The 12,216-nt window shown below is 38.5% G+C and overlaps 1 protein-coding gene across 3 annotated transcripts in view; it reads right to left on the reverse strand.

Moving 5' to 3' along the window:
* NUBPL (NUBP iron-sulfur cluster assembly factor, mitochondrial) overlaps nucleotides 1-12,216 on the reverse strand; it is a 299,333-nt gene that overhangs the window by 245,722 nt on the left and 41,395 nt on the right. For 2 of the 3 annotated variants that reach the window (XR_013813464.1, XM_079769915.1), the window contains exon 4: nucleotides 1,984-2,074. Coding sequence is in view for 2 of the 3 variants with exons in the window: in XM_079769915.1 (XP_079626041.1) it covers nucleotides 1,984-2,074 (91 nt within the window). In the remaining variant the exon portion in view is untranslated. Of the gene's footprint in view, nucleotides 1-1,983; nucleotides 2,075-7,282; nucleotides 7,290-12,216 lie in introns of those variants that run through there. The other variant, XM_079769916.1, reaches the window with a different exon arrangement.

Here is a 12,216-nt window from a genome sequence, read left to right on the forward strand (position 1 = left end):
TATCAAGCTGTATTACAAAGCCACCGTTCTCAAAACTGCCTGATACTAGCACAAGAACAGACATATAGACCAATGGAACAGAACAGAGAACCCAGAAATCAACCCAAGCCATTATGCTCAGTTAATATTTGACAAAAGAGGCAATAGCATACAATGTAGTCAAGACAGTCTCTTCAATAAATGGTGCTGGGAAAATTGGACAGATACATAAAAAAATGAAACTAAACCACCAACTTACACCATACACAAAAATAAACTCAAAATAAATAAAGGACTTAAACATAAGATAGGAAACCATAAAAATCTTAGAGGAATCCACAGGCAGCAAAATATCATATTTTTGAGTTTTCTCAAAAAATTAAAAACGGAATTCCCATTTGACCCAGTAATCCCACTTCTAGGAATATATCCCAAGAAATCAGAAACACCAATCAGAAAAGATATATGCACCCCTATGTTCATAGCAGTACAATTTATAATAGCTAAGATTTGGAAACAGCCTAAGTGCCCGTCAGCAGATGAGTGGATTAGAAAACTGTGGTACATCTACACAATGGAATACTACGCTGCTGTAAAAAAGAAGGAACTCTTACCAATCTCAACAGCATAGATGGACATGGAGAGCATTACGCTAAGCAAAATAAGCCAGGAGAAAGATAAATATCACATGATCTCACTCATTTGTAGAATATAATGAACAACATAAACGGATGAACAAAAATAGATCCAGAGACAGAGAAGCATCTAACAGACTGTCAAACCTCAGAGGGAAGGCAGGGAAGGATGGGTAGGGGGTGGGGGAAGGGATCAACCAAAGGACTTGTATGCATGCATATAAGCCTAACCAATGGACACAGACACTAGGGAGGTGAGAGCATGTGCTGGGGGCGGGGCAGCGGGTGTGTGGAAGTGGTTGGGGAGAGGTCAATGGGAGAAAAAGGAGACATATGGAATACTTTAATCAATAAAGAATACATTTTTAAAAAAGAAGAATCCTTATTGTCTTATAAATAATTTTCCAGAATTTAACATTGTAATTGACTCCAACAACTAAAATTCAAACAAAAGCATCTTAAATAGTAGATAATGTCTATAACTAACTTTGAATGAGAAAAAAAAAAAAACACGCATGGAAATACTCTTTAGTAAATACAGTAATTTTGTTCTAGATCCATGGAAAATAAAAAGCCCAATAAAAGAAACAAAAAAAAAGGTATTCAATTTTATATTCATTATAATTAGAAATGAATTTTAATAAACTAATTTCACTTAAAACCATTTTTCAAGAAAAATTACTAGTTATTTCAATTTTTCATTTTGGATCATAGCATGTCTTGTTCTTAAAACTTTATATTTGATAGCTTTATGAGAACATATAATAACAAAAATAGTAAATATTTAAAAATTTACTCAAAAAAATTACTCTGTCCTATTGATGGTACTGAAGACTGGGGAAAGAAACTAATGTTTTGAGTGTTTTTTAAAAAAACAATTTAAGACAAATATGATAAAAATCTGATTAGAGAAAATAATTTTCACCTCTTCTAACACAAATACGTACTTTCTATTCAAATACTCCCATATATCCACACATTTAATATAAAGAGACAATAGTGATGAGCTAACTTTTGATCACTTACTATGTGCCAGACACTATTAAATGCATTACACTTACAGCAATTTTGTAACTGAGTGATTACTCACAGCAATTGTTAACCCTGTTTTATATGTGGGGAGGGTAGATAAGGGTTAAGGTACAAAGAGGTTAAACAATTCACTCAAACCTTCAAACCTACACAGTAAGTGACAGAGCTGGAATTCAAACCCAGGCAGCCTAGCTCCATATCTGATTTCAGAATTACTATACTATACTGAGTGCATATAGTACACAGGGAAATGCCTGACTTTAATTTAGTACACAGCAGGTACTAAATATAAATAAAAGTGTAACTATTATCATACTATTTATCTCTTTTTACTTACTCTGTGATAATTCTGGATTTCCTTTCAGATTCATCATCTTTGGAATTGATGGGCCATATACATCGACATCTAACAAACCAATCTCCTTTGACTGTAAGAAAACAGAATTTATCATTTTTCCCATTCTTCATCAATGATAAAGCACATAACAGTAAATCTACCTATAGAAAAGATAATTTACAAAATATTCCAAATTCATGACCTAAATTTCAAAGCAACAGTAAGGTAAAAGAGTATAAATTGCTTCAGGCAAATACATTTTGTTGGTTTACTGGAGAACTCACCAGAGAAATCCACTGCATACACTGCAGTTTACATTTCCCATATAGTCTCAAACAGACTGAGACTTTCTGATCTAAGAACTTAACAAATTACATGCACACAATGTTAAAGCAATAATTTAAATGGCCAACAATACCCCAGGAAGATATAGCATTAACTTTTTGGGAAGGCCATCTAACATACCAAAGAATGCAAAAATTATAAAAGAAATCACAGAAACAAGATCATAAGTAAAGCAAGTGAGAAATTCTGATGCAGATCTGGTATGGAAGTGCTAAGGAGGATAGTGGTAGACATAATACAGAGACACAGGTGTAAGTCACAGTTAAACACTCAAGGTCTTCTGGAGATTCATAAACAACTAAAACTGTTTTATTTGATGACCCATCCAGGTGCCCAAGGGTAGAATATCCTAATTGTTCTCTTCACTTGCTGCCAGTTAATCAGCAGCTTAGCCAAAGAAAGGAAAACAAAATTCACTATTCCCAAATAGGTCTTTTTTTCTTCTCCCCACTCCTTTCTCCTTTGATAAATTAAATCAATCTGTTATTGGTTTTTCTCATGGACTAGCAAACTATATGCCTTTGAGTTATGTTTCACCCAGACTTACATGCTCCTCACTCTCTCCCTGTACCTCTCTTAACTTCTCAAATGAAAATTTTTTTAATTAAACAATCCTCATCTCCCATATTATCTACCTATTTCCAGGCACAAAATCCCTTTTTAAATCTTGCTGTCTGGTTTCTATAAATACACAAAATAAAGTACATTCAACATTTATAACCCTAACTTTATACTCACTCAAATGCAGTTCTAAGAAAACCATTCCATGTCCCTGTGTGACTCACAGATTAAAAGAATTAGGAATTAATACCTAACTCTACCAAAAATCTCAGCTTCTTATAAAATAAACTAGAGGCCCGGTGCATGAAATTCATACACTGGAGGAGGGGGTCCCTCAGCCCAGCCTGTTCCCTCTCACAGTCCGGGAGCCCCACGATCAATTGCCCGCAGAGGGAGGCCCCACCCATCCGCCACAGCCCACCTGTCAGTGGCCTGCGCCTCCCTCTTTGGGGCGATCGTGGAGCCCCTGATTGATCGCCCTGCTGGCCAGTGGCCTGGGCCTCCCTCTACAGGGCGATCATGGGACAAAGGCAGGGCCCCCAACCAATCGCATTGCACCCTCCTTGGCTGGCGTGGCGCCAGTGGGTATCATAGTGTGGTCATCCAGACAGTCCTTCCACTGTTTGGCCGTTTGGTCAATTTGCATATTACGCTTTTATTATTATAGATGAGACAACAGGAAGCCACTTACCTTTAATAGAATAGTAGTATATAAAATTTAGGTTTAATGAATTTTATTAGCTTTCAAATGGTAGAAACATTCAATGAGAAATTCTGACCCACTTTAACTCCTTTTGAAACCACAAATAAAAGAATTTAGTTGAATTAAAACAGAAGAGTCTACTGTTATAACTATCATCCTAGAATTCACCACTTTTCATATCTTTTCTCCTGACACCTACAAAATCTAAAAACTACCACAAAATAATAATAAATGATGATTAAAACAAAACATGTTCTAAGGTTCTTTTTCCTTGCTCTCTTATATTACGGTTGGTTTTATAATAACTAGAAAGGGCTAGGTCCCAGGTTTTAAATTGATCTCCTAAAAATACCTATCAAGTAAAATAACAGCTTTTTAAGTTTATGTTTTCATGAAACAAGAAAACAACTAAGAGGTGCTTGCAATATAAGACTGGTAGGCTCGATTTTATCATCACTAGATCTTCCAATTTCTTTCAAAACATTAGGAATAATCTATCCTGTCTTCTAGAAGAAAACCATGCCTGCCTAAATTGAACCCTTAGGCATCATGGTTCAGGGCAAAACTAAAGAGCTACGCTAAAATTTGCTGTAGTGGAAGTAAATTTTACATATACGTAGATGGCTGCTAATAAGAATAGAGGGTGGTGAAGGATATTACAAGATTTTAACGTTCCTCTGCTTCCTAGAGAATGGAACTAAGAATAAGGGAGATTCTTCTGTGGTAGGTTCTCTGCATACTCCCCCTAGAGTAGCTACCCACTGACCTTAACTTAGTAGCAATGCTTACATATATCAAAAAGGAAAGAGAGGAGCCCTGGCTGGGTGGCTCAGCTGGTTGGAGCATTGTACTGCACAGCAAAAGGTTGTAGGTTCTATTCTGGTCAGGGCACCTAACTAGGTTGCAGGTTCAATCACCTGTGGGGACGTGTACAGTAAGCAACTGATCAAAGTTTCTCTCTCACATCAATGTTTCTCTCTCCCCCCCCCCTTTCTCTCTCTCTTAAAAAAAAATCAATTAAAAAAACATATCCTCAGGTAAAGATTTTAAAAAAAAGAAAGAGAGAAGGTATGAAGACCAGGAGGAAGAGAGGAAAGAAAAGAGAAAGGGAGAGAGGGGTAAAGGCAGGGACGGAGGAAGGAAGAAAAGCATGGAGGAAAGTTAATCAGCAATGTTATATTAAAATCCTAGATAAACTAGGCCATTACAGTCAGCTCTGTGTAAAATCAGAATCTCTAAAAACATGTCATCCTGAATCACCCAAATAAACACTTAGACTTCCCTGAATATATCTCCCCATTGCTTGAATTCTCTCTGGATGCCGAAGTACTTTACATTTCTCATTAATTTCTCATAGGTGGTATTATACCTACTTATGGATAAGAAAGCTGGGCACTAACAACCCAAAATGACTTTTTTTTTTAAAAAGTATTCTTTCTTAGAATATAGCACATGGGAAACAACACAAAATACTAACCTCATAAATCTCCACCAGAACGTTAACATGAGCTGACTACAAAAGACTTAAGAGAGCAGGAGTCAGCACTTTTCCCCTAAAAGACTAGATAATAGTACATATTTTAGGCTTTGTGGATCATTTGATCCACAACTACTCAACGCTATCATTATAGCACCACAACAGCCACAGATAAAGTGTAAATTAATGAGCATGGCTGTGTTCAAATAAAATTTTACATATAGGCAAGATTTGGTCCATAGGTCATAGTTTGCTGACATTAATTTAGAGAATAAACCTTTTCATGACCAAGTTATTGAATCACTCAGCAATGTAATTTTGGTAGAGAGAGCCAAGAGCAGGAAGAACTGAGATATCTCTTGGTGTCAGAGAAGCTATCTTAGTAAAAATTTAAGTTCTCATCCTTAATTGGCTCGTTTTTAAAAATAATAGAAGCCCTATCCTGTTTTCTCAGTGGTTAGAGTGTCGGCCCACAGCATGTACCTATGTTGCAGGCTTGATCTCGGCCTCATCAGGGCACATGCAGGAGGCAACTAATCGGTGTATGTCTCTCACATCGATATTTGTATCTCTTCCCCCTCCCTTCCAACTTCTCTAAAAAAAAAAATCAATGGGAAAAATATCCTTGAGTGAGGATTAACAAAAAATAAATAAGTAATGAAGACACTTTTCAGGCTGTTTCACTGTAACTAAGTTAGCATGTCCTGCTTGGATTTTACATATCATAAATGAAGTCGGTGTCCATTAAATAGAAACACTAAGGCCTATACTAATTAACATATGTTGTTCTTTGAATTGGCACAACTACTAAACTGGTAAAATTACTGTAGCTATTAAAGTTAGCTTATGCATATTTTCAAGTCTAGAATTCAATAATATTCAAAAGATACCAAACAAACTTCTCATTTGTTCTTCATAATTTACTTCATTATCCTATCTAATAAAAGTAATATGCAAATTGACCATCACTCCAACACACAAGATGGCTGCCCCCATTTGGTCAAAGATGTCTGCCCCCATGTGGACACTAGATGGCTGCCACAAGATGGCCAGCAGAAGAGGGCAGTTGGGAGGAACCAGGCCTGCAAGGGAGGGCAGTTAGGGGCGATCAGGTCTGCAGGGGAGGGCAGTTGGGAGGGACCAGGCCTTAAAGGGAGGGCAGTTGGGGGCGATCAGGCCAGCAGGGGAGGGCAGTCTGGAGGGACCCAGGCCTGCAGGGGAGAGCAGTTGGGGGGAGACCAGGTCTGTAAGGGAGGGCAGTTGGGGGTGATCAAGTATGCAGGGGAGGACAGTTAGGGGTGACCAGGCTGGCAGAGGAAGGAAGTTGGGGGTGACAGGGCCTGCAGGGAAGGGCAGTTGGGGGGAACCCAGGCCTGCAGGGGAGAGCAGTTGGGGGGGACCAGGCCTGCAGAGGAGGGCAGTTAGGGGTGACCAGGTCTGCAGGGGAGGGCAGTCAGGGGTGACCAGGCTGGCAGGTGAGCAGTTAGGCATCAATCAGGCTGGCAGGGGAGTGGTTAGGGGGTGATTAGGCTGGCAGGCAAAAGCAGTTAGGGGCAATCAGGAAGGCAGGCAGGCGAGCAGTTGGGAGCCAGCAGTCCTGGATTGTGAGAGGGATGTCCGAATGCCCGTTTAGGCCCAATCCTACTGGGATCCTACCGGGATTGGGCCTAAATGAGCAGTTGGACATCCCTCAAGGGGTCCCAGATTGGAGAGGGTGCAGGCTGGGCTGAGGGACACCCCCCTTGTGCATGAATTTCGTGCACCGGGCCTCTAGTTTTAAATAGACTTCTATTTTAAGTGTACAAATAGTCTTTCAATTTAAATTTTCAGTTTTATACTGTAGACCTCAGATGTCAAACTCGCAGCCTGCAGGCTGCATGCGGCCTACAATGAATATTTTTGCGGCCCAGCCAATATAACGGTGTATAAGAAACATTTTAATAACATTTCATAACTTAATTTTTACAATATTCTGTTATACATAATTATTAATAACAAACTACAATGTTTGCTAATGACTGATTACTACAATCGTGTTGCATTCATTTCCCTTACACGCAGGCGCACCATTTCTCTCCACTTATACTAGCAGCGAATATTTTAGCAGCCGATTGCCACATCATTAGTCTTGTACTGATTTGTTTGGTGTGGGCAACAGAAAATATTTCACTTTCGGAGAACAAGAAAAATAGGTTTATCTGCGTTATACTTACTAGTATTAATTTGTGCAGTTATTCAGTACCTGTTAAGTTAATGTTCAAAAAAAATTAATTTTTATTAAAATGTTCTATTATTTTATGTTAACAATTACTCATTTATTTCAGCCCTTTGTATTCAGCATGTCTCTATCGAAATATACCTACGTTTCTATGGAAATTGAAGCTTTCGTTTTTTTGCAGCCCACATAAACTTAAACCTTGTTTATTTGGCCCGTGTTAGCCTTTGATTTTGACATGCTTGCTGTAGACAGTTTTATACTGTAGAGCAAAGTAGAGGCTATAAATAACATATGCAACTGGGTGTCAAACCAGCTAAGTTTTATGAATCCTTTCCACCTCACTCCTCCTAAAATTATATTTAGTTTAAAAAAGCACAAATTAGGATTTTTCTTATCTTTCATTTCAGGACAAAACTAAAGATCTACCCTAAAATTTGCTGTAGTAGAAGTAAATTTTACATATACATAGATGGCTGCTAATATACATTATCACATAAGAATAGAGGGTGGTGAAGGAGATTACAGGATTTTAAAGTATAATCAAAAGAATAATCACTACAAAAGCCTCACCAAGTACACAACAGATAAAGGAAATGATTATGAGTAAAAATAACTATAAACTTACTATTGTAAAATATAATTGCCATATTTAATGTCACCGTAAAACTTAACCTAACACATTGGTACCTAATATTACACTTTTTTCTGACTCCCCTGCAGTACTCAAAGACTAGCAGGTGATATAAAACTAGACAGCTCAAACCCCAAGATGCTATTTATATTTTTGGATTTGTTTCTTTATATTCATAATACCCTGTGAAAGCTGTAAAAGGTGGCAGAATTATTCAGAGTGATTATACTGTTTCATTACTACTACATGAAAGCTGCAATTTTAAAGCCTACAAATTCAATTTTTGTGTGTGTTAGATTTCAAAGGCACCAACAACAGTTTTGATACTACTTTGTTCTTCCAACAGAATTTATACTAAAGAAGACTGTAAAGCTTCATGACAAGTTCCTTTTATCTATGTCATCTGCTAATAGAACCCATCAAAACACATCTTAGAGTGGTCCCACCCATTATTTGTAAGTAAACACTCATATAGGACTAAGGCCTACCTAAAGATTGTCCTTCCCTTAGAAGTACCTATTTAAGAATCCCATGAATCTCTGCACATTATATTCCATTTAATCTGGCAATTGAGATTTGTTCATTTAGAGTTGGGTCAAGCCTCATCTTTCTTTTCTTTCTTTTCTTCTCTTTAAATCAAGCTTCCATTCAGAAGAATTTCAATCTCTTAGTAGATACAATATCTTTCTTAATTCTATTAGATAAGATTAAATAAGAATCCTATAGTTAGACAAAGCAATCTTACCTAATAATAGACAAACATGTAAATTGATGATACCTCTGCTACGCCCACAGCCAATCAGGAGTATGCAAATTAACCCAACAAAGATGGTGGGTTAATTTGCATACGCAGGTGCGGAATGGCCAGGCAGGGCGGGATGCCTGCTATGACAGGGAGGGCAGGGGGCAGAGGGAGCTACAGGAGCTGTGCTTTGGCCAGGAGCGAGGACTTGCAGGCTCCCAGGCAGCCAGGAGCAAAGCCAGGGGAAGGAAGGCCTTGCATGAATCTTCATGCAACGGGCCTCTAGTCCTATACAATAAAGAGCTAATATGCTAATTAGACCAGATGGCAAAACGACCTTCTGGAATGACCTTCCGGAATGACCAGTGGGTGGGGGGCGGGGACACGAGGGCTGAGGCAGCCGGGGCTGTAAGGGCCGAGCCCCTTGCATGAATTTTGTGCATCGGGCCTCTAGTAAGAATATAATTTCCTACTCTTTATCAAAGGACTATCTAAATCTTCAAGTTCAGTCAAGAAAGAGGACAAACAAGGGCAACATATAGGAAAAAGTCACCTGTCTGGATGAAGCACAAACAGAGATGAGCTCATGAACAGTACAGAGTATCTCAAATGATAAATTAATTGCTTGCAAAAGACCTGACAAAGTAGAAATAAAAGGTAAATAACAGATTTCAAAGACTATTTTAAAGCATAAATAAACCTACAAGATCATCTTATTTTCTGTCTACTTTTTAATGATGAAGAAGCAGGCCCAGAGGTAATGTCACAGCTGGGCCTAGGATCCAAATCTCTCCCCAACATACCATAAAGCCTAACTGGTAACAATCACCAGCCACTCCCTTTTATATCTTTCTTCTCATCCGCTACTATTATCTCCCTTTATACTCCTTGTCAGACTCACTACCCCCTGCAGTTTTAACACACCAGGCATACACACGTGCCTTAGGACTTTTTTTTATTAAGATATCTTTTCTTTTTAATATATTTTATGGAGTCCAGAGAGGAAGGGAGAGGGAGAGAGAGATAGAAACATCAGGGCAGGCTATAAGGGCTCAATGGGAGAAAAAAGGGGACGTATGGATTTTTTTAAATAAAAAAATAAAAGAAACATCAATGAGAATCATTGATCAGCTGCCTCCTTCACGCCCTTCACCGGGCATGTGCCCTGACCAGGAATCGAACCATGACCTCCTGGTTCATAGGTCAATTCTCAACCACTGAGCCAGGAATATTATACTTCCCGTTCCTTCAGCCAAGAATTCTGTCCCCACAGGGACCCTGGTTCTGTTATTTCCTTCAAGTCTTGATTCAAACATCACCATGCAGTGAGGCCTTCAATGGTCATTCTATCTAATATTGTAACTCCCTAATCATTACACTGGATATTCCTATTCCCCTTCCTGCTTTTTCTTTCTTTTTTGCACCAACATCAATATTTAATGTACTCTATATTTACTTATTTATCTTGTTCATTATATCTCCCCAACTATAATGTTAATTCTATCAGGGTAAGGATTTTTGTATGTTTTGTTCACAACTGTAGATAAAACCAGAACATAGGCAGTCATGGAGATACAGTACTCTGCTCCATCTGAAGAAATTCTGATTCAATGGGTCTGGGTTGGGGTCCAACAGACTGCATTTGTACCACTCTAGGGTATAAGACAAACTGCATTTGTACCACTATAGCGTATAAGATAACAACAAAGTGAAAAATAATATAGGTACTATAGAAAAGAGAGAAATGAAAATTAGCTATAAGGGCCCAAGCCCTGAAACTAGCAAGAACCTACATAATAATAGCCAAACATGTATATTGACCGTACCTCCGCTATGCCACCAGCCAATCAGGAGTGATATGCAAATTAACCCAACAAAGATGGCAGTTAATTTGCATACACAGGCACCAAGTGACAGGGGCGGGACGCTTGCATCGTCACCATGGTGACAATGCAGGCGTTCTGCCCCACCCCCGTTCTCTCAGGGCCTCTGGGCAGCGTGGGAAGGCGGGGTCGGAGCGGAAAGAGGCGGCTCCTGGAGCAGAAAGAGGCGGCTCTGGGGCCTGAGCGGAAAGGGGCTGGGCCGGAGTGGAAAGGCAGTACTGGCAGCCAGGGAAAGGAAAGCCCATTCTAGCATGAATCTTCGTGCATCGGGCTTCTAGTCATGGTAATAATAATCTACAGTAATCAATAATAATCTATAGTAATCAATAGTAACATTGAAGATTTGTGGGGTTTTTAATTATAAAAAAAGTAGTTAACATTCTGCCATATGGTTTAATAGTCAGTCACATATCATATATGTATATAAAAAATAATTCATTGTTTATCTAAAATTCAATTTTAATTGAGTGGGTGTCCTATATTTTTATTTTATAAATCTAGCAACCTTATCCCAGCATGTCTTCTCAACAGTTCAGTCAGAATGATTGGGTTGAAATATAAATCAGATCATGTCTGCTCAAAAACCCTTCATTGCCACCAACACCCCCCATTTCACTCATGTAAAAGCCAAAGTCTTTACAACAATTCACCAGACCCCCATAATCTATGTAGTTCCCCACACTCCTGCCTCCCAACCCTGTTAATTTTCAGAACCTGTGATTCTAGCCCATTTATTACTCTAGAAGTCACAGTGATCTTTTTATTATTACTTGAATAGTAAGCTAGACATCCTCCCACACATTAGCCTTAGAATTGGCTGTTTCTTCTGCCTGCCTGACACACTTTTCCCTCAGTTGATCACACAAACTACTCTTCATCTTCAAGTCTGCTCAACTGTCATATTTTGAGTAGGGCCTACCCTATCCTAAATTGCAAACACACCCTCACCTTCAAGCACTTGCCCTTCCCCTTATCCCAGACTACTAGTATTTGTATCACTTTCTAACATACTATGTAAACTACTTCATTGTGATGTTTATTGTATTCATTGTAAACTCCAAAAGGGTAGGGATATCCCCAAGCACATAAAAGAGTAAACATGAAATAAATACTTCGTAAATGAATAAATGGATGAATGAATGAACAAACCTCCATTTGTTCCTCTGTAGAGTATCAGGATTGGTTACTATGTGACCCCTATGGTCCCTCGTAAGCTTTACCATTGTGTGATTTCTACTTCTATACTAACATTTTCAGTTATAGGATTTATAATTAGATAAAATGTATACATGGTTTAAAATATTCCAGTGTTAAAGAAAGGGCCATAAGTTTCCTTGCAATCTTCTTAACCAACACTTTTTCCCAAGAAAATCCAATGTCATCATTTTTCTATTAATCTCAACTCCAGAAAAATGGGACTTTATAAAGAAAATCTAGCCCTGACCTAGTGGCTCAGTTGGTTGAAGCATACACCAAAAAGGTTGTGGGTTTGATTTCCAGTCAGGGCACATACCTAGGTTGCAGGTTCGATCCCCAGTCAGGGCATGTGTACAGGAGGCAACTGATCAATGTTTCTCTCTCACATTAATGTTTCTCATTCTTTCTCTTTCTCTCCTTTCCTCTCTCTCTCTAAAAAAAAATCAAAAAAAAAAAAATCAATAACACATATCCTT

This window comes from Cnephaeus nilssonii (assembly GCF_951640355.1).
Source record: "Cnephaeus nilssonii genome assembly, chromosome: 4".
Taxonomy (NCBI): Eukaryota; Metazoa; Chordata; class Mammalia; order Chiroptera; family Vespertilionidae; genus Cnephaeus; species Cnephaeus nilssonii.